Source organism: Melitaea cinxia, chromosome 6, assembly GCF_905220565.1.
Source record: "Melitaea cinxia chromosome 6, ilMelCinx1.1, whole genome shotgun sequence".
Taxonomy (NCBI): domain Eukaryota; kingdom Metazoa; phylum Arthropoda; class Insecta; order Lepidoptera; family Nymphalidae; genus Melitaea; species Melitaea cinxia.
The window spans coordinates 8,308,569-8,331,866 of NC_059399.1; the positions used below are offsets into that span (position 1 = coordinate 8,308,569).

General features: G+C 32.0%; 3 protein-coding genes across 3 annotated transcripts; all 3 read left to right on the forward strand.

Annotated features, from left to right (window-relative positions):
- The first annotated feature begins 2,046 nt into the window (after nt 1-2,046).
- LOC123654548 (protein THEM6-like) lies at nt 2,047-3,560 on the forward strand. The gene is made up of 3 exons (XM_045590447.1): nt 2,047-2,149; nt 2,640-2,854; nt 3,317-3,560. The coding sequence occupies exons 1-3, from the start codon at nt 2,047-2,049 to the stop codon at nt 3,557-3,559; spliced, it is 561 nt and encodes a 186-aa protein (XP_045446403.1). The 3' UTR covers nt 3,560.
- A 512-nt stretch (nt 3,561-4,072) lies between these two features.
- On the forward strand, nt 4,073-5,504 carry LOC123654616 (protein THEM6-like). Its single transcript, XM_045590510.1, has 3 exons — nt 4,073-4,289; nt 4,652-4,866; nt 5,241-5,504. The coding sequence occupies exons 1-3, from the start codon at nt 4,148-4,150 to the stop codon at nt 5,469-5,471; spliced, it is 588 nt and encodes a 195-aa protein (XP_045446466.1). The 5' UTR covers nt 4,073-4,147; the 3' UTR covers nt 5,472-5,504.
- A 6,479-nt stretch (nt 5,505-11,983) lies between these two features.
- LOC123654549 lies at nt 11,984-22,750 on the forward strand (the record flags this gene model as incomplete). The annotated part of the gene is made up of 19 exons (XM_045590448.1): nt 11,984-12,763; nt 12,854-12,978; nt 13,091-13,184; nt 13,255-13,414; nt 13,551-13,778; nt 13,856-13,964; nt 14,267-14,451; nt 14,964-15,068; nt 15,146-15,262; nt 17,622-18,328; nt 18,398-18,522; nt 18,599-18,692; nt 18,902-19,061; nt 19,413-19,640; nt 20,374-20,482; nt 20,561-20,745; nt 22,308-22,412; nt 22,494-22,563; nt 22,731-22,750. Coding segments are annotated over exons 1-19 (3,633 nt in total), but the record flags the coding sequence as incomplete, so codon positions are not given.
- Between the last annotated feature and the right edge of the window lie 548 nt (nt 22,751-23,298).

A 23,298-nucleotide genomic window follows, 5' to 3' on the forward strand; every position in this document is an offset into this window, starting at 1 on the left:
CTTAGACACAATCGTCTTCTATGTCAATATTATTTTGAGGAAGACGCCGCGGAGATTTATCTTTAAGTATATACGAGTAGCTGTGGGTCCGTAATAATTGGTCATTGATGTCATGAGTATAAATCTATGACGACAGCAGTAAAACTCGATAAATAGTACCTAGAAAGAAAATATTTTTTTATTTATCATCACTATTTACACAACTTTTCATTTGCTTTCACTGTCTACACTACTTCAATAATAGCTTGCAGAGGTTTTGGCAAAATCTACCTAAAATTTCTTTATTAAAATCTAATATCTATATCAATTATTAGCTGGGAAAATCAATTATTAGTGGGGAAATCCCCACCCTAACTCGAAGTGGAGTATTTACTCCACCTGGCTCCGCCGTGGGTACGCCCACGATTGTTGTTGTAATTTATTTTCTCGTTCATTACACATAATCATTTATTATATATTATATCATCATTATCACAGCAGCCTGTCGCAGTCTACTACTGGACATAGGCCTCCACAAGTTAACGCCAAAAATGGCGCGAACTCGTTTGTTTTGCCATAGTCACCACACTGGGCAGGCGGGTTGGTGACCGCCGAGTTGGCTTTGTCACACCAAAGACGCTGCTGCCCGTCTTCACCCTGTGTATTTCAAAGCCAGCAGTAGGATGGTTATGCCGCCATCGGCTTTTTAAGTTCCAAGGTAGTAGTGGAACTGTGTTATCCCTTAGTCGCCTCATACGACACCCACGATACGAAGTAAGTATATGCTTAGTTATAAATAAATTACTTGTTATTATTACAGTACAGTAGGAAAGTATTTCGATCATCGGGCGCACGTAATTTTCAAATAAAAATTTATATTTTTAATGTATTATGTTTTATAAATTATTAGACGCCGCGTTGGCGCAACGGTTACAGCCATTGATTGTATTTGTTGCGCTGGCGCAACCGCCAGGGTTCGATCCCCGCACATGACAAACATTTGTATTGGTCATACAGGTGTTTGCTGTGGTCTGGGTGTTTGTGCAGTCCTTGTGGGTCTTCCCACCGTGCCTCGGAGAGCACGTCAAGCCGTCGGTCCCGGTTGTTATCATGTACACCTGATAGCGATCGTTACTCATAGTAGGAAATATATCCGCCAACCTGCATTGGAGCAGCGTGGTGGATTAAGCTCTGTTCCTTCTCCAATATGGGGAAAGAGGATGTCCAGTAGTGGGATATTACAGGCTGAAGCGCGTGTATGTTTTATAAAGTTGGAAATACGGTTTCAAAAATTATTTTAAGCATTCAGTGATTTGAAGGAATTAAATACTTTGCATAGGTAGGTGCAAGAGGCTAAAAGTTCGTTAGTCATTCGGTATAGCATAAATTACCGAATACATAAACATATCGTTTACATAAATAGCTGTAATAAATATGAAAAGTCGTAGAAACATGGCGGACTTATTTTTTCTATATAAACGATTTTCAGGTAACATAGACTCACCTGAACTACTGACAACAATATATAATTGGTACTACTTATTTGCCATGCTTGTATTATATTATATTATTTATACGACTTGCTTTTGTTGTGCCATTTTCATCTTTTCAAAGAATCGTATGCTATAAAAATTTGAAAAAGGTAGGAATTTGCAATAACTTAAACGTAACTTATATAAATATTGTATTATATAAGAATAATTTTTAGATCATAAAAATAATTCAGTAAAATTAGTTTTTGTGTATAATCACATTTTAAACTAACTGCAAGTAGACAAGTAGTTTTTTGAATAATGAGTAGGTATAATACTTATTTAGTTTAGGCAACTACAAGAATTTTATATTTAGGAGTTGTCTACAAAAAAATAAACGTATTTATCGCACCTCTCTTACCTCACCTTTAGTTCAGGTTCATTAAAATGTATTTTGAATTAATATCGTACAGTAATAGTAAAACACACACGTGCATTGACACAAACTAAATTGGTTAAAATCGATCATCGATCGATCGATTTAAAAATGTGTTGTCTTTGTTTTTTAACTATAATTATTATTACCGTATTATATATGTTATGTGATATAAATTACGTCATTAGAACCGGTTTCACAGTGATCAGCGGAAGACTCTACCAAAGAAAACATTCGTTATATGATGTTACTGTTATTTATGGTGAGACTCAAAGAAACTGTATTCTATCATTTAATTATTCCAAAAACCATCTGGTGTAGTGGTACGTGTAGTCACCTAAAACACCGATAGATTGCGGGTTCGATCCTGCTCGGAATGGATATTTTTGTGTATGTACAAATATTTGTTTTTGGTTTGGATGTCTGTCCTTGTGGGTCTCCCCACTGTACCTCGGAGAGCACGTGAAGCTGTCATAAATATGATAGCGATCGTTACTCATAAAAGGGGACATATCCGCCAACCCGCATTGGAACAGCGTGGTGGATTAAGCTCCAATCATTCTCCTACATGGAGAAAGATAGATGCCAATGCCCAGCAGTGGGATGTTACAGGCTGAATCGCTCTATTTTATTTTTCTTCTCTTATAGGTAATATAAAACGCGACCAATATGAGTCAGATTTTTGAATATTAATAAACAGAGTTTTTCATTTTACTTTACACAGACACACATATACATATACGTTCTTTTAGGATTATGTACATTTCAAGACTGTGATGTATTCATTCGACATATACGTATAGCGAGGCTAGTCCGAGAAATCGATTTCGCTAGATATCATTTTTATGACAGAACTGGCATCTACAGTCGAAGTCGACAATTAGGAATAAAGTCTCTACAAGGATCGACCCTTACTGTATTCGTTGACTCTATTCCCTTATTTGTGCCGTATAAAATAATCACTAAGGTAAGAAATAATTTTAAAAATTATTTCTGTTTATAATTTTTTTTTCTGTTTGTTACGCTAGTTGAGTTTTAACATACTGTGACTTAAATATGCTGAAACCCGATTTAACTCTAACTATTTGAGCTTGGATATTTTTGAGTTATTTTTGGCTTTAACAAAAGTTAGTAATGGATCAGTTTAATTGGTGGTTAAAATTAAAATTTACAAAAAAAAAAAAAAAATCAACTCAAATACTGACAAATTATTCGTATCCCTAGAGAGTTTTTCTAACTTGTAGGCTAGGAAGGAAAACAGGCAAAGATGTTGTCGTAATAATTTACAAACATTGCATCAATTGAGTCCAGGCTTTACTCATTTAGGCCTAAATTGACTGAGCTTAACTTCTTTGATATCTATATTCTCTAATATTTATTTATTTATTTATTATAAAATAATAAAATAAATAAATATATTCTCTTGCAGTTGGTATACTGGGATGAAAGGTCTTTGTTTTTTGAACACGAAGTGATAACATTACATGATGCAAGAACGCGATATTTACTAGTATCCCGACAATATGCTATTGGCGAATATACACAAACAATTTCGAATCTTTTAAAAGGTCTTCCAGGATCAATGTCCATTCCAAAGTCTCCTAAATATATACAAGATTGGTTAAAAAGTATGGCAATATCTAGTGCTAAATTAAGAAATACTAAAACGTAAATTAAAAAGGTTTAATTATTTTTAAATTTAAGTTTGATTAAAAAAATAATACTAGTCCGGTACATGTTTTAGGGTTGCAAACTAGAGCTAAAATATTAATAGAATAAATAATATAATATTTAATTGTAAAAAATAAAAACGATAAAGTTAAAATAAACATTAGGTAAAATATGGATATAAAAATTAGAGATACTAAAAATGTGATTTTTCGTTTCAAATAATTTTAACTAAAAGTAAATATATTTATTATTTAATGTTGGATTGTTCCTAACTATTCATGATTTTTTATCAGTAAGTAGGTACCTATACTTGAGAGTTGAGTCACTTGTTTTGATCTGTTTAGTTATAACTACACAAATAATTATAAAAATAGTTAAATAATGAATAGTGTAATAGTAAAAAGTCTTAAATAAAACTATGAAAAGTTAGATAGAATAAACATGAACTTTGTAATCTTCATACCGGTTTTGATACCGTTCGTTGGGTGACGTCAGGTACTAGCCGATTGGTGCCAGTGCGGTTCAAGATTTGATATTGAGTGCACATTTTTATCGTTTGTATTTTTAGTTAGATAAATATTTTATTATAATGTACTGTATCATAGCGACGATAGTTGCATTATTGTATATTTTCTGGGACGTTAACTATTTTCTTCGAATCGCTTTCACAATAGGTATTGGAAGATTATTCCAAAAGAAAACTGGAATTAATGAAACCTCAACAATTTACGGTAAGTAAGTAAGATTAATTACCTACTGTCAGACCTGAATAATCATTCTGCTTGTAAAGGATAGATAGAATACGTGTATTTATAGTTTTTTAAAACTTGTATGCTTAAGCCTGGAATTACATTTTTTTTTATATTATCTACTAGACGTTTTGTTGTATTTAATAATTGTATGCAAGTTATTTTGTTATGAAAACATCTTATACGGTAACATTAAATACATATGTACTTCTTAATAACTTGCTTAATAGGTTCTTAATTATTTTAAAAATTCAAACTTAAAAATATAATTTAAATGCAATTAGGTGATTAATTTCGTTTTCTCGAATCAAACTATAAGTAAAACCTGTTTAATTTTATTACAGGTTTTTGCACTACTCAAGATGTAGATATATTTTTGAGACATATGAACAATGCTCGTTACGTTCGTGAACTTGATTTTGCCAGATTTCATTTCTATGATAGAACGGGTATATACGCAAACATAAAAGCAGCTGATGGACATGCGATGCAAGGCGCATCAAGTATCCGTTATAGGAGAACGATACCCATATTCACGGCGTACAAAGTGGAAACAAAGGTGACTTTTGTATTAATTATCGTTTGCATTTCAAATTTATTTCGACAGAGTACTATTCCATAGTTGTTTAAATTATTCGTTATACATATATTATAATGAAACAACTTTTTCGGAATTTTAATCGTTATATTAATTTACTGCATTACTGTACTTTAACAATTTGCCTCCAGAACATTGGTTGGATACAAACCTTCTTATCTGTCTTTTTATAGCATTGTAAGACATGTTTTAACATTTTAAACTGAATTAGAACTGTGAACTGAACTCTAATATATAACTATTTTCTATATAAGTGCTATGTATTTTATATAAAACAAGGCATAAGTACTACTCTTTTGATTTTGACAAGGTTTTTTCCATCTTCTTTTCCACAGTTGGTATATTGGGAAGATAAAACTCTTTTCATAGAGCAGAAGTTTATTACATTGAGTGATGGTTTCGTGAGGGCTGTTGTGTTGTCAAGACAGAATCTAATTAATATTGACGCAGATACGCTTCTGAAAAATATACCAGGTGCAGAAGTTAAGCCTGAATGTCCGGAGGAAATAAAACATTGGCTTGAAGCAATTGAAATCTCAAGCGCTAGACTAAGGAAGAAGGATTAAGCTTAAAATCTAAAAAACAATAAATATATATAATATAGTTAACTTTTTTTGTACAGAAATATATTATTTTTTCAACTTATAAAATTATTTCTATTTTCGTTATACTTCTTTGATTTGCATATTATTTTACGTAATTTTAGAGGGGAAGAAAAATACTAGCTTTAAAAGTATTATGTAACATAATACAACGTTATGGCGCTTAGATCGTCCTGTATTCAGTTTCTGTTTACACAACCGGCACATTAGGAGTGGAGCAGGGTAGATAAGTGATTTATGATGATAATTTCAAACGATTGTAATAAAGTATTCATCCTCGGAATGCTTACAACATATATAATTTAAATAAAAAAGAGGAGTTTCCTAATTTATTAACTGTCTAATATGTAAGAATCACTTGAACATTTCAAGTGAATTCTCCATTAGGTCACGGTTGAGTATGTGATTATTTAAAAAAAATACTAAAATGCCAAGATTTTACCGGTGAATATTATATATATATATATATATATATATATATATATATATATATACTAGCTGTGCCCGCGGCTTCGCCTGCGTTGAAAGAGGTTTGTCAAAGTTTTCCCGGCAAACTTCCAGTGAAACTCTCATCAAAATCGGCTTAGCCGTTCCGTAAACCTTCCTCTTGAAGCCCTCTCTCCATTGGTGAAACCGCATGAAAACCCGTTCAGTAGATTTTGAGGGAATCGATCACATACACATTTGAGGACTTTGTGTTATATAATTGTGTTTGCTCGCAAACGAAAAAAAAACCGACTTCAATTACATCGACGAGTAATACAACGTAGATCGACGAAAAAATAGTCAAGTAACTACGCGTTATCAAAGATTACTCAAAAAGTAGTTATCAGATCTCAATAAAATTTATATGTGACCACATGACAAACATCGGCTTTCGATTAAATTAAAAATTATTAAAATCGGTACACCCAGTAAAAAGTTATTGCGGATTTTCAAGAGTTTCCATCGATTTCTCTGAGATTCCATCATCAGATCCTGGTTTCCTTATCATGGTACTAAACTAAGGATATCTTCTTTCCAACAAAAAAAGAATTATCAAAATCGGTACACCCAGTAAAAAGTTATTGCGGATTTTAGGTTTAAAGAATTTATTCTCAAAAAGAAAATTCACTTACATGAGAACATAATAATAAATGTATAAATACAAATATTCGCCTTATAAGTAGGTACTTAGTTAACGGAATATAATATAAATAAGTCGTTTTATATTTTTTCTTAATCACTATAAAAGTGGGTATTCTCTAAAATATACTTTGATAGTTGAGACTTAAATCCATTAACTGAGCTTACATTTTTTATATAGGGATAATTTGTTATAAAGTTGTGCTCCATCGAAAGTAATATTTTTTTTTGCAAATTTGGTTCTTACTTATTTTCAAGAATTTCCCTCGATTTCTCTGGGATCCCATCATCAGATCCTGGTTTCCTTATCATGGTACTAAACTTGGAATATCTTCTTTCCAACAAAAAAAGAATTATCAAAATCGGTACATCCAGTAGAAAGTTATGCGGTATAATACAACGTAGGTCGACGAAAAAAGCGTCAAGTAAAAACGCATTATTAGATATAGCTCAAAAATGTACTTGTTAGATCTCTAATAAATTTAAATGAGACCAATTGGCACACACCACCTTTCGATTAAAAAAAAATTGTTGAAATCGGTCCACATGGTCAAAAGTTCTGATGTAACATACATAAAAAAAAATACAGTCGAATTGAGAACCTCCTCCTTTTTTGGAAGTCGGTTAAATATACTAACTGTTGCATGCGACTACGTCCGCGTTGTTATGAAGATAATTATGCATTACTATTATGATGCTTAACGCAACTTATTTTTTTATTTCACTCACTTGAAATGCATATCACTCTGAGTAACTTTTTAAAAGGCACAGTTTAGTATAATTTAATAGTTATTTTTATAAAACCTCTCTATACACCACATTTTTAGTTTTATTTTCTGGTATAGGCTGCAGTATAAATAACTTATCAGGCGAACTTATAGCTGCTGTATATGTTTCATAGAAACTATCAACCCCAATTAAACCCCCTTAGCGGTGGAATATCGCAAAATCCGTTCTTAGTCTACTACTATAATCTACATAATTGCCAAATTTCATCTTTGTTCATCGTGATGAGTGAGTCAGTGACCTTTCTCTTATATATATATAGATTACGATGCATTATTTGGACACCTCCTCACCTCAAAAACATAGGATTTTTATACAAACTTCCCATCCCCGTTTTATTCCCTTACGGGTCTAGCTTCGTGATGAGTGACATTTCGCTTTTATATATATAAGATAGATATATACGGTCGAATTGAGTAACCTCCTCCTTTTTTGAAGTGACCGATAAATTTTGATTACATAATACAAAGTAGCTTTTATTTTATATTATATATTACTTTATTATATTTAGGTAGAAAGTAGAAATCATTTTCAAAATGTTATCCAATATTGATAAGTTTTAGGCGTATAAATTAAAGGCCGGTAACGCACTCGCAACTCATTCAATGTTGCAGTCTGCGATGATAGATAGATAATTCCTTCCGCTCGTTTACCCCTCTTTTTATAAAAAAAATGTTTTCTTGACGCATATTCCTCATGTTGTGTTATATTTATTTATCTGTTTGTGTCATTTCTATGAGTAATTTTAATAAGCTGTTTCGATTTGGTCAGTTATGGGTCGGAGCTGCATCCACCATGCTGCTCGATTGCAGGTTGGCAGATGTAGTCCCTACTTTGAAAAACGATTGTTTTCAGGAATGTATGAAAACCACCGGGACCAACACTTATCTGTTCACCGAGGCACGGCGTTGAGTGGGGAGACCCTAAGGAAAGAGACCCAGACTGAAAATACATATTTGTACAAATACAATACAGTCCCGATTGGGAAACGAACCCGCTACTGTTGCTGTTTTAGCACCAGCGGTACACGCATCACTACAACAAAAATCATCACATAACTAAATCATCACTAAACATATACAAAATAGACCATGTCGATAAAACTCTTTTGTTACTCTTAGCCCGACTAGGGAAGTACCTCGACCTTACAGTAGATCACATCGATGAGTAAGGCGACTAGAGCTCCTGAGGGGGATTGGGGTTAGGGAACTAGCCTTGGAGCAGCGTGGTGGATTAAGCTCTGATCCTTCTCCTACATGGGGAAAGAGGCCTATGCCCAGTAGTGGGATACAGGATTACAGGCTGAAGCGAACTAGCCTTCATAACTGCGGAGTTTCTTGCCGATTCTTCTCTGCAAAATCTACATTCCGAATCGGCGGTAGCTTTACTTCTACAAATATAATAATTTATTTTTAAAATTTTAATTTGTAAAATGACGATTCGAAAGTGCACATGGGGTCTAATTGAATAAAGCTATTTTTGATTTTGATTTTGGAAACGAGCTTGCGATGCTTATGGTGTCGCAGCCGTCTATAAGCTACGGTAGTCGCTTACCATCAGGTGAGTCATTTGTTTGCCGGCGTAGTTGTATAAAAAATAGATATATGTACCTACTTACCTAAAATTTTTGCATGTGGTCTTTTGCGGTGTATTTTGCTTGAATGGTTATAAATAGTATCCGTTTTAAGTTGCAAACGTAATTAAATAAAATAAAAAAACATTTTTGATTTTGTCACATAGATCTGTTTCATTTTTCTTCCACTGTTTTTATAAGTACTTTAAAACTAGGCATTTGCTATTTTTTTTCTAAAATTATTGTACAGATTAATAATGTAATATCTATTACGATAACATTATTTAAACTTTACCACAAAATGAGCGTAAGAAGTAGTCAAATGTTTTGTCGGCGTTACTTTTAACATTGACGGCTATTTAGGCCTAAAAAAACACGACCACACAGGCGATCGTCTTTATAAATGTTTTATTTATAGTTGAGTGATGTCGTCTTGTACTGATGTAGTATTTTCTTAAAAGCATATTTCAAATAACATTAAGCAGTTTAGTAGCGAGGACTTATAAATTAACTTGATTTTTATTAAATTTTTACCTAATTGATGATATAAATTACAGAATTGTATTAAGGGTGGAAGTTTTATCAATATTTTTGGAAGAGAAAAGAAAAAAAAAAAACTATAATGTCCAATTCTGTAAATTCAACACATTTTAAAATCTATACTGGAGAATTTTATGTTTAAATTCTGCATCGTTTCCTTGGTAAAGTACACGAAATTAACATTTTTTTACTATTTAATTTCATTTATTTTATTTTATTAGGATAGCTTACAGCTTATTACAACTATAACTAAAACAGAATAAAAATCAAAAAAGCTAATAATTTATTTACACGTAGACAGATTTTACTCGTTCAGTTTTTGTTAGAAAATAGACACATATTTTGTGTGTACTATGAGTAACGATCGCTGTCAGGTGTACATGATAATAACCAAGACCGACCGCATTACGTGCTCTCCGAGGCACCACAAAGATTGCATAAACACCCAGACAACGCCAAACATCTCTATGGCCAATACAAATGTTTGTCATGTGCGGGGAGCAAACCTATAACCGCCAGCGCAACAGTCACAAACCAGTGCTGTGACCGTAGCGCCAACGCGGCGTCACACCTTATCTAATGGACTTAGGTTCAGGCTATAGTGTACAAAGTCGCGGGTACAGTTAATAGAGTTACTAATAAATACACTTTTTTAAGTGACACACACTAAGCAAATGACCTATGTTTATTTGAAATAAATATAAGCTATATCTATACAAATAAACAAAATTGGAGTGTCTATTTATAATAATAAAATAACTGTTTTTTACTAAATTCATATGGATGTATACACGGTATGACGGTACATATACCAAAATAACATTTTTTTACAATTTGTCTATCTGTCTGTTTGTTCCGGATAATCTCTGAAACGGCTGGACCGATTTTGACGGGACTTTCACTGGCAGATAGCTGATAAAATAAAGAGAAACTTAGGCTACCTTTATTATAGAAAATTATATATTTTATAACTCTGCGAACTGAACAATAACTTTTTTGTTAAATTACACGCGTACGAAGTTGCGGGCACAGCTAGTATTTATCAGTATAATTTATATGAATACAACAATAAGCTAGTAATAAAGTATAAATTGTCCAAAATTGAATTAATTTATAATGATAACAAATATACTTTGAATATCATGATTATCTGGTCGCTCTAAGCTGGTGGCGCTAACTCACGTGCCGTGTGCGTCTTGTCGCGCAACAATAATAAAATATCCATTAGTAGGGGCCTCGCAAAGATCTTCTCACTCACGTTATTGTTTTGTTTTATTTATAAGCTAATAAGGAAACAGCTTATTAAGAAACACATGAAACCTATAGTATTTCTAATATTACACAAATAAGAATGCAGAGTTTTTATTACGTTACATAAATTGAGATTTTAGTGGTCATGCCCGGTGCATGTTGTGCGTGGTTTTCTACTATGTATTTTAATTTTTTTTAAAGACTGTCTTTATCTATTTTTCGACAACCCTTTTTCTTACTTAACGCCAAATACTGGTTTTAGCCCGGGTGCCTCGCAGAGCACGAGTCTAACGAATCATCAAAATCGGTACTCAGTGAAAAGTTATGTGGTATAATATATAAATACAATGTAGGTCGACGAAAAAATAGTCAAGTAAATACCCATTATTGAGTATAACTCGAAAAGAAGGTACTTTAGACCTTTCGATTAAACCTTTCGATTAAAAAAAATTCATCGAAATAGAACGACCCAGTCAAAAGTTATGAGGTAGCATAAAAACGTGTGTACATACTACATATACATACTTTTTATGATCATTTTATTCATTGTTATATTTTAATACTAGCTGTTCTTGCGTCTTCGTCCGCGTTTTGGGTATTTACATGTTCAACGTGATTTTTTAAATTGGCATAGCTTTTTATTTATAAACCGATTGACGTGAAACAAACACTAAATGTTAAGCTAATCTTGTCACAATATATAAATAAAAACAACACCTAAATCGGATAAGTCATTTCTGAGATTAGCGTGAACAAACGCACAGACAAACTGACTATTCTGACAATCATTGTTTTGGGTGCTATTTCCGTTGATAAAGGTCCCATTTTTCATATATCTTAAATGTACAGACAGTGAACCGTTACATTTTTATTAGATATATGTATTGATTTATCATTAAAAATTAAAAAGTTTCAATGCTTTAAAATTACTTATACAGTATTGTGTTATTTAAATAGTCAAACGATAGGTAAACTGTTTGAAAGGTCACAATAACACATCATAAATTTTCTTTGAAGAACCATGTAATTGTAAACAGTAATGGTAAACAGGTATCATTTTATTAGGTGACATGTGGAATAACAAATGTTTTATCGATTTATATGGACGTTAAGCGGCATTTAAAAGTTGTCAGGTTAAACAGCTTAGCTTATTTTAGAACGGATTATTTCTATGACTACGTTTATGAAAAAAAGTAATGCTCTGTTTGTAGTATATTCAAATCCATTGTTTTAATAATTTTAAATGTATATTTAGTTGGTTTTAAAAAAGAAAAATGTTGATATCGACAGGAATCGTTTGGAAGTTTGAAATATTGTTACAAACTATTGTTACTACTTATTTAAATTCTTCTATGTGTTTAGCACTTGTATTAGAAAGTAATGTTATAATAAATGTACCAAACAGTTTTATGTATCTATATGCTAACAACTCTGACGACCTTACCTATTTAATGCTAAACTCTTCAGAAATGGGTTGCTCCGATTATATTGTGCAATTAAACGAGCCTGAAATATTTATGACTGCTTTTGAAAATGTTGTTCACATGGGTAACGTTCGGAAAAGCGATAGAAAAATAATAATGTTGCCTGCAATAAATGAAAATTTTGTTAGCATAAATAGCAAAGAAAAGCTGCTAACTGTATTATCAATGAAGGAAACTGGTTTTGTAGCCAATATTCTTTTAATTTTACCTTTGGAAACTTGGTATGATTGTATAATTTATGGTTTGATTACACATAAATTTGTTGGACCAGATAATGATATTAATAAACCAATGTATTTAGACAAATGGAACTCTTGTACGAATAAGTTTGATAAAAATGTTAACTTATTTCCTCATGATCTATCTAATTTACAAGGGAGAATAGTTAAAGTAGCTGGGTTTACATATACGCCTTATGTTTTGTTAGATCTTGATACTGATATTGCACCACAGGGCCGTGATGGTATAGAAGTAAGAATTGTCGAAGAATTTTGCAGGTACAATAGTGAAACTTCTAGACATTTGTTTTTATTTATTTCACACTTGTTTCTGTTATACACAATATTGTTTTTTTATATTATATACAGGTGGATTAACTGTATTATAGAAATAGTAAGAGACGACGAACACGAATGGGGGGAAATATATGATAATCTTACTGGCATTGGTGTTATTGGAAATGTTTTTGAAGATAGAGCCGATCTTGGTATAAGTAAGTACACGGCACACACATAGGTAGTATATAAATTTAATATCGTACTAAAAAATTTAAATAAATGAAGGCCATCAGAAACTTATTTAAATAGTATACATTCTGATTTCAGCTGCGTTGTATTCTTGGTATGAGGAATTTGTAGTAATGGATTTTTCTGCTCCATTTCTGAGAACTGGTATAACATGTATAGCACCCTCACCTAGGTCTGTATATATGTTCAGAATAACACATTATATATCTGTATTATTAATTATATTCTTACGCGTATTTCAGGTTATTAGCTAGCTGGGCAATGCCGTTATTACCATTTAGTCTATCCATGTGGGTATGCTTATTTTTCACATTCATATATGCATCATTTGCATTAGTAATAGCGAAAGGATTCGTTACTGATAAAGTTTTTTTGACAACGTTTGGAATTATGATCACTCAAGTAAGTTCTGTAGTAAAAATAAAAACTTCGGGTAAGAGTCTGAATTAAACTTCCAACATATTGGAAAAAAGAACAGTTTTTGTTGTTTGTGGCTAAGATCTCTTCCACTTAATACCTATGTATTTTTGTAATCCAGTCACAACCTGAAACTGGATTTTCATCATGGCGCATACGAAGTGTGGTTGGATGGATGATGATGACAGGTTTAGTGTTGGATAATGCTTACGGAGGTGGTTTAGCGTCTACATTTACCGTACCAAAATATGAACCATCAATTGACACAATACAAGATGTTGTCGATAGAAAACTGACGTGGGGTGCTACACATGATGCTTGGATATTTTCTCTAATACTTTCAAAAGAGGTTGTACTGGTTTGCATAACGCCATGCCCTTAATGTAATACTATTTTATTAAGTGTAACTTTCTGCTTAAATTTTAGCCTTTAATAAGAAGCTTACTGAGTTTATTTCGCACATACCCTGCCGATGAATTAAAGCGTAGAAGTTTCACAAGAAATATGGCATTTAGCATTGAAAAGTTGCCTGCAGGTAAAAAGTAGCAATCATAACGTATCCTAATTAATCCTAATAAATTAATCATCTTATCTTCAAAGCTATAGGGCGAGGAATGTATTTTGTTTAATTCCTTTATCTTGTAAAATGATATAATATATAAATGTAATCCCTGTCCTATAAATCTCTGTCCAGAGTTTTACCACAATTGAACATAAATTCAAATTGGGCCCAAAATAATGTAATACTGTGTCTATTATGGATGATATATATGCCAGTATATTTTTCGTGAAATATAGCGGTAAAACGTGTTATCCATTTTTCAATTTTTCGTGTAGAAAATTTTGCGATTGGAGAATACATCACAAAGGAGGCTTCTTTGGACTTAACGATAATGTTAGAAGAATTTTACGTCGAACAGTGTGTGGTGATGATGCGCAAAAGTTCCATGTATACAAATAAGTTAAGCGATCTTATAGGGCGTCTTCACGAATCAGGACTTTTGTTGGCGTGGGAAACTCAGGTAAAATAACACGGGCAAAAATTCTGTATACTATATATACATTATGAAACGTTAAAAAGATTATAAAATAACTTGACAAAGGTTTTAGAATTCTAGATGGGTGAGAAAACCAAAATTTTCTTCATGAAACTCCTCTCCAATAAATTCAAAAATAATGTTATCGAAACTAGCGAGCAATTTATAATATTTTTTTTTTGAAAATATATTTTCACAATAGTATAGGTATCTTTATTATAATTTGATATCAATGTCGAACAAAATAGATACATAGAATCTAGATCTAAAGCAATTGTAACGTATGAAATTAAGTTTATAATAATATGTTTTATTTCACTTTAAAAATTATATTTATTGACTCCAACTGTGTCTAAGTATAGTATTATACAGTATAGGTACTAATATTTCCACATGTAACTTTTATATTTTTAAATAGTCACAAAAGCTCAAATACACATTTTATATCCTACTAGATTTTTAGCAAAAACTTTGAAATAGAATCATTTTTTTTTTAGATTGCTTTGCGGTACTTAGACTATAAAGTGCAGCTCGAGGTAAAGCTATCTCGTTCGAAAAGGGACGTTGAAAATATTGAACCCTTAGCTTTAAGGCATGTGGAGGTGTGTGTTTTAATTATACCTATTTAATTAATATAATTAACTAAGATTTTAATAATAACCTTTATTTTAAATTGCAGGGAATTTTTATTCTTTATGCAGTTGGAGTAGTATTAGCTTTCTTCACTCTTTTATTAGAAAACTTCGTCTATAAGAAGAAAAATAGTAAAATTCAATACGATTCAATTAATATTGCCGCATAACGGCAATAGTCAAAGATTCAAGTTGATAACTTTTTTGTAATAATTAAAGTAGCTTAGTTTACTGTTATTTAATGTAGTTTTTTATACATGTATATGTACGCATGTAATTAAGTACAGCGTGGTGGATTAAGCACTGATCCTTCTCCTACGCGAGGAAAGAGGCTTTTGCCTGGTAGCGGATACTACAGGCTGAATCGTGTATCACAGTTTTTAAAATATTTTTTAAGCTAGTAGTGTAAGTAGTAGTAGCACTAGTAGCTGTAACTAGATTAGTAAAAATAAACTAGTTCATTTTAGTTTAAAAACGATTAAGTATCACGTTAGTACATTCTCAATTTTGGGGAAATAGGTTTTGTTTTGTAACAAGAAAATTAGTAATTATTGCATAATAATATATTAGTATAATGATACATTTATAGAATATAAACATATGTATCTTCTATGTATTGTTTCTTTTTTTTTGTGACAAAAAGACATAACAAACACAAAGGAGTTTAGACATATTTGTCTAACTTATAACAAAAAAAAAAATGGATGCCTACCGATATTCCTGTTTATCCTTAGCGCAAATGAGCATATGTTTCTTTTCAAGTAAGTTAATATCCATTAGCTTCTTCAGTTGTAACACAAAAATCTTCTAATATTGTTTTAAGTTAAAAAAAGATTAAGTAAACAGGACTGAGTGCTGTACCTTATATAACAAATTTGTGTTATTCTAAACTAACCTCGTCATATAAGTCTCTTATATATAAAATACTAACATTTCAATTACAGTTATGATCAAAATGCTCACAGTAAAATAGACTGCAAATTATTTTTGCATATATAATTAAATAATTGAGGATAATTTCTTAAATTGAATATATCATATTTACTAAGAGCATTCGCAACCAATTTCATAAACAAATAACAAATGACATTAGGTACGATTACTTCAAAGAATTACTTACTAAACATGAACTTTTCAATCATGAACCTAATGGAACTTGATGGTAAACAATTATCATTAATTAGTACATATAATAAAAAATCTAACGGAGCGCTGTCTGTACATGGATAATATAATTATGAGAAAAAGTATTATTGGATCTTTATCAACGCGAACAGCAAGCACCCAAAACAATGATTTTTGTCTGTGATGATGAATTTTTGTCTGTTTGACTTTTTGTCTGTGCGTTTGTGCACGCTAATCTCAGAAACATCTTATCCGATTTAGATGTGGTTTTCACTAATATATCTATTGTGATAAGCTTCACTTAACATTTAGTGTTAATTTCATGTCAATCGGTATAATAAAAAAAGTTATGTCCATTTAAAGAATCACATTGGACACGTAAATACCCAAACGAAGGTGTTTACAACACCAAAATAAAAAAAAAGATATACCTAAAAATGCTGTCCAAAGTCACTATTCCACACGGACGAAGTCGCTAGCACAGCTGGTTTAAATATAATATTTTTATATGAGTGATTTTGCAAGGCAATTGCAAAGTAAATGATGATCTATTTTTGCATTTTGCTTAATTGCAATTCGTACAAAATTGAGGGTTCTAGCCAGAATATTCATGAAATTTTAATACTGGCGACTCTAAAATCAACGGTCACAGCACTGATTTGCGGCTGTTGGACTGGCCGTTACGGGTTCGATCCCCGCACATGACAAACTTTTGTATTGGTCATGCATATGTTTGCCGTGGTCTGGGTGTTTCTGCAGTCCTTGTCGGTCTCCCCACCGTGCCTCGGAGAGCACGTTAAGCCGTCGTTCCCGGTTGTTATCATGTACCTATACCTGATCGCAAACGATTTTCATAGTAGTGAATATATCCGCCAACCCGCATTGCAGCGGCGTGGTGGTTTAAGATCCTTCTTCTACAGGGAGATAGAGGCCTATGCCGAACAGTGGGATATTGCAGGCTGAAGCGGAAGCGGACTCTAAAATCCTGCGCAAGTAACGATCCCCAAGCGATTTTTGATGTAAAGTGATTAGGGCGTGGTTTGATCAATGCGTTGCTAATAGTTCAATAGTTTTTAAATAGAGAAAGAGAAATCTTCCCTATCCATTCATCTATTTACAACTTTCGTATGCTCTTTGTAAAATGTCCAGTCAAGACCTCACCTACAAACTTTTAAAATACCGATCAAGATATATTTTTTTACTCTACTGTATATATTTTTTTATATATTTCTCTAATTTCTAAAGTTTTTTGAGAGTTCTTTGGTAAAAAATTTAAAGAACCCTAATAACTGACATAAAACAGTGATCTTTTCTTGTTTTTGCCTTTGTCTCACAAATGAGTTACGAAAGTAGATCGTGATAGTAAAAGTAAATTCTGAAAATTTTCTTTTGTCCTAGTATTTAAAGATGTTATTACCTACACCTATTACACACATCTATATATTGTTGCAAATGATAATAAAAAGCTATTTGCACTCATCTTATTGTGTTACAGTAGTATCTGAGGAACATCTTGACATAAAGTTACCGAACACATTCATGTATATTTTTTCTAATAACTTTGAAAAACTTTTAAACTATACTTTAAATGCTTCAGAAATGGGTTGCTCCGATTACATTGTGCAAATGAATGAACCAGAAATATTTATGAAAGCCTTTGAGAAGGTAGTTCATCTGGGAAACGTTAGAAGAAGTGATAGAAAAATAATTATGCTACTACCGCAAAGCAAAAGCAATAACTCAGCAGAAAAATTAATAAATGTTTTGTCAATGAAAGAAACTGGCTTCGTAGCCAACGTTTTATTAATTTTACCTTTAGATTCGTCATGTGAATGTGACATGTATGATTTAATCACACATAAGTTCGTTGGATTTTCTTCGGATGAACAAAATAAATCTCTTTACTTAGATACGTGGAACTCGTGCACAAAAAAGTATTTGAAAGATTCGAATTTGTTTCCTCATGATATGTCTAACTTATACGGTAAAACGCTTAAGGTGGCTGGATTCACATATAAGCCTTATATTTTATTAGATCTCGACCCCACTGTTGTACCACAAGGCCGCGATGGCATGGATGTGAGGATAGTCGACCAATTTTGCAGGTACATATAAATTAAATCACGCGACTTTTTTTTCGATAAGAGAAATTTATTTGCAAGCTATTGTTTCAGTTGGATCAATTGTACTATAAAATTGGTGAGAAATGATGAACATCAATGGGGAGAAATTTATGATAATCTAACTGGTATAGGGGTTTTAGGAAATGTCGTTGAAGACGAAGCTGATCTTGGAATAAGTAACAGTTTATTTTTTATTTACAAAATAAACTTATTTACGTAATTTAATTTTTAATGGATGTTTGTTTTCTGTAGCTGCCTTGTACTCTTGGTATGACGAATATGTGGTAATGGATTTTTCGGCACCTTATATAAGAACTGGTGTAACATGTATAGCTCCTTCCCCAAGGTATTTTTCATTTTTAATGAAAAAAATCTTTTTAGTTAAGAACATACTGTTATATTAATTGACTGCTACATATTAAACTTCTCATGAGTCGTGTTTTTAGAATACGCTAAGGTCATATCTTATTTTAACCGTAAACAATAATTCTTGATTACATTGTTAATTGATTTCATATTGCCTGCAGTTTTTAATAAAGTACCTACTTATTTCAGATTATTACCAAGTTGGAAGTTACCATTGTTACCTTTTAGTCTATATGTGTGGGTTGCCTTGTTCTTTACGTTTATTTTTGCCTCTTTTGCTTTAATATTTGTAAAAGGTTTTGTAATAGAAGATGTATTTTTGTTAACATTCGGAATTATGATAACTCAGGTAAATTTACTTGTTATTATTGCGAAAGGCTTTACGTTTTTTTTTCTGTTATTACAAAAATACCTTATTTGCATGTGTTAGAACGCTTGTTTTTCGAATATTAAATATACATTGCTACAGGGATATTTTGAATAAAAAGTCTAGTTAACGCTATCGAGTTTATTTTAATTCTCAAAAAGTAATATTAATCAGGACAACGTGCCTATTATGCTTGTGATATTGTAGGCGTTCATCTATCATGAAATGGATCGTTCGTTTATTCGCTACCCCATTGGTGTAGAAAAATAAATATGAGATACTTTTAAATATCATGTTATATGAGTTTTAAACAAGTATTATTTTGTATTTCAGTCACAATCAGAAACAGGATTTCCTACATGGCGTATACGCAGCGTCATCGGATGGATGATGATAGCTGGTTTAGTTTTGGATAATGCTTACGGAGGAGGCTTAGCATCTACTTTTACTGTTCCCAAATATGAGCCATCTGTTGACACAATACAGGATATCGTCGGTAAAAATCTGATATGGGGCGCTACACATGACGCTTGGACGTTCTCTCTTATACTATCACAAGAGGTTATGACAAATATTTTTAATATGTTTTCCCTCGCTCAAAGATTTTGATTGCTTTTCTATCTGAGTAGGCAGTTAATGATCACTTGATTTGTAACATTAAGAGTCCATATACTCCCTGCAAGGCTTTGTGTGGTTAAGAATAAAACAAAATTAATAGATAGGTAGTCGAAACGTATACGGAAGAGGTACCGGGAGATGTTATGTGGGTTATCTTTTTTTTTAAGAAAATAGATTTAAATTCGGCCCGCAGATCTTCTTATATTTATTTACGAGTATATTTATTTCTATTTTATTGAAAGTTATTTGTAATTTTTACTGTTATGACGAATAGATCACAGTAAAAACTAAATGTAGTTTTTACTGTGATCTAAACAAATAAATAAAATTGGACTGTTTGTAATATTAAAATAATCGCTTTTTACTAAATGTATATGGATGTATATACGGTACATATACCAAAATAACAGTTTTTACAATTTTTGTCTGTCTGTCTGTTTGTTCCGGCTAATGTCTGAAACTGCTGGACCGATTTTAACGGAACTTTCACTGGCAGATAGCTTGTATAAGGAGTAACTTAGCCTACTTTTAGTCTATTTTATAACTCTGCGAACTGAACAATAATTTTTTGTGTTAAAATCCACGCGGTCGAAGTCGCGGGTACAGCTAGTGACAAATAAAAAAATAAGGACTAATAATTAATGTTAAGAGTAATTTAATACTTTTTATATTGCAGCCTAGAATTAAGAAGTTAGTAAGTTTGTACCACACATACTCCGCTGAAGATTTAAAATGCAAAAGCTTTACTAGATCAATTGCTTTTGGTATTGAAAAATTACCTGCTGGTATTAAATTTAATTTAATTTATTAGGACTTCATTACATCTACTTGGTCGCATGTTTTAATCAAGGTTATATCCTTAGGAACTTTTGCAATTGGTGAGTACATTACGAAAGAGGCGTCCTTGGACTACACTATTATGTTAGAGGAGTTTTACTTCGAACAATGTATCATGATGATGCGGAAGAGTTCGCCGTATACGAAAAAGTTAAGCGATCTTATAGGACGTCTTCACGAATCAGGACTCTTACTGGCGTGGGAAACTCAGGTTTATAGATTTTTTTTATGACTTAAATTCCACCAGCCCATAAAAAAGTGCTCTGTACCTTTGACCAGACCCATTTATATACCTCATTAGGTCATAACCTAGGGTTATGTATTTCGATGCGCTGAATCCGAATTTGACTTTTGTTAGTCCGAATACCACCTAATTTTGAGTAACTTACAAAAAATCGCACAAAAATGTCCTAAAATCATCATGAATTGATTGACTAATGAATTTTATTGTTTTTCAATTAAATTATTATAATACTAGCTGCTATACTCTACTCGTGCTAATAATTTGCATTAAATAAGTATAATAATTATCACTATACAAAATTACAAAAAAGTATATACGTGAGTTGATTTGAAATTGAACAAAAAATTTACGGACCGTCAATCATTGTAACTTTGTTTAAATATTAAAGCCTTCATAAATATAATTTTAATAATTAATTAATTTATAAAAACAAAAGCAACAATCATTTTTTTAGTTGTGAATGCTGGTAGAGCAAGCAATTATCTATAAAATGAGATATAATTTATGTGGGGTAATATGTGAGGTTTTTTTTTTTTAAGAAGGGAGGCAAATATTTTAACCTTAGCGTATTAATATATATACTCGTATGATATATTTAAATCAGTCTTGTTTCAACCTTCTTACAGAACAGTTTTATTAATTTAAATATTGTAATTTCATTTTATATTTATAATAAATATTTATTGTAAATTTAAATAAAACTTGTTTTATAATAATTGTGTTTGCTCGCAAACGAAAAAAACCGACTTCATTTACATCGATAAGTAATACAACGTAAGTAGACGAAAAAAAGTAACAAACGCACTAATCGTCACTACGATTTTCGAGGTTTTCCCTCGATTGCTCTGGAATTCCATCATCAGATCCTGGTTTCCTTACCATGGTACTACCCTTGGAATATCTCCTTGCCAACAAAAAAGAATTATTAAAATCGGTACACAAACGACGAACTTATTCTTGAACACACTGGACCCGTGAAATGGTTTGGCGACGACCCCTGTAAAATTAGAGTAAATAAGCAACATACTTGGGCATTAATTTTTTTGTGATATTTAGCAATTTTTTGACATTTTTTTTGGAATTCACTCAAAATTAGGAGATGTAAGGACCAAACTATCCCCAAATCATACCACAGAATACTTTTTTGTGAGCTGTGGCTGTTTTTAATCTGTTAACTAAGAAACATTTTTAATTGTATTGCATTGTATTTTTTCTACATTTAATACAAATAGGAAATAGTTTTCAAAATAATCCTTTATTATACCACTTTTGCTGCCTTTTGCTGGCTTTGAAATACACAGGCCGAAGACGGGCAGCAGCGTCTTCGGTGCCACAAAGCCAGCCCCGCGGTCACCAACCCGCCTGCCCAGCGTGGTGACTATGGGCAAAACACATGAGTTCACGCCATTTTTGGCGTGAACTTGTGAGGCCTATGTCCAGCAGTGGACTGTATTAGGCTGAAATGATGATGATGATACTATTTTTAAATATTGTGACTATCTATAATTATCTTACCTCTTGTATTTTAGATAGCGGTAAAATACTTAGATTATAAAGTTCAACTAGCTGTTAAACTGTCGCGTTCGAGGAAAGATATCGAAAAAGTTGAGCCGCTAGCTATAATGCACGTGGAGGTATGTATTATTATAAATAAAAGTAGTTTAACAATTTTTTTTGTAAAAATCAATGTTAATTGGGTTATTTTTTATTTACAGGGAATTTTTATTATTTATGCAATAGGTGTTATAATATCATTCCTTGCATTCATTGTAGAAATTCTGATTCGTAAAAAGACAGTAAACTGCTTTATTATTCACCAACATACACGTACAATGGCGTTGTAATAAGCGCGTGCGCGTGTATGTGTGTGTATCCGGTATTGTTCGACTAGGTAATTTAAGATATAATTTGAAAAACATGTTACCTAAAAGATATAGTCAGTTTTTAGCAAGTAAATCAAAATCAAAAACAACTTAATTCAAATATGCTTCAAAAGCACTTCGAACAGTCAATTTACAAATTAAAATTTTAAAGTGATTATTATATTTTAAAGTAAAGCTACCACTCACTGATTAGGAACGTAGATTCTGAAGAGGAGAATCGGCAAGAAACTCGGCAGTTACTCTTTTAAAAATAATATATAAACTGTGTTTTAGCACAAAATTAGTGATATCTTGCGAATACAGCGTCACTTATATCACACATATATATATCACAGTCCACACATCTTTATTAACTACTAGCGGACCCGGCAGACGTTGTCGTGCCCGGAAAACAGCTATCAACCAAATTTGATAGTTAACATACTGATAGCAGCGCCACCTACCGGTCCAATTGAAATAAAAACTACAATATCTTTCCAGTTTTACAAAATCACAGAAGCTTACAAAATTTGATAAAAATTGGTAGTAGTTTCAGAGCTACATACAGATAGCAGCGTCACCTACCGAGTCCAATTGAGATGAAAACTACCATATCTTTCAAGTCAGACAAAATTACAGATGCTTACAAAATTTGATA